This window comes from Caenorhabditis briggsae, assembly GCF_000004555.2.
Source record: "Caenorhabditis briggsae complete genome, chrV, whole genome shotgun sequence".
NCBI lineage: Eukaryota > Metazoa > Nematoda > Chromadorea > Rhabditida > Rhabditidae > Caenorhabditis > Caenorhabditis briggsae.
The window spans coordinates 18,911,440-18,911,832 of record NC_013488.2 but is presented as its reverse complement, the minus strand read 5'-3'; the positions used below and the strand labels follow the sequence as shown (position 1 = coordinate 18,911,832).

The 393-nt window shown below is 34.6% G+C and overlaps 1 protein-coding gene across 1 annotated transcript in view; it reads right to left on the bottom strand.

The window, feature by feature from the left end:
• Positions 1-393, bottom strand: part of CBG05575 — a gene marked incomplete at both ends in the record, with an annotated part of 1,284 nt that extends 891 nt beyond the window's left edge. Inside the window, one exon of the mRNA XM_002638494.1 lies at positions 269-393. Within this exon, the coding sequence (XP_002638540.1) occupies positions 269-393 (125 nt within the window). The remainder of the gene's footprint in view (positions 1-268) is intronic.

Below are 393 nucleotides of genomic sequence, written 5' to 3'. Positions count from 1 at the left end.
TTGTAAAACATAAAATTTAGTGTGTTATACTCAAAAAGTAAGGAAATTCCTTACTTCGGACATTTTCTCGAAAACAGTTTGACCTCAAACTGTTGGTTTCTTATTACAGCGCGTATTTGACTTGTAACTTTTTTTTCTAGGCAAAATATAGGTTTATTAATTATATCATTTTGTAGCCATTGATTTTTTCTATCATTCAAAGTTTAGTTAATCGAAAAACATAAAGCCTGAAGGAAGTTATGGCCCCCCCCAGAAGTTCAAAACTAACCTAACAACTTTCACGAAGCAGTCATTGAAGGATAAAGAGTGACGAAGTTTTGCCATCGTTGCTGATGATTCTGGTAGTATGGGAAGACTCCCATGATCCAGTTGTAGATTTCCGTTAGTGTCCAT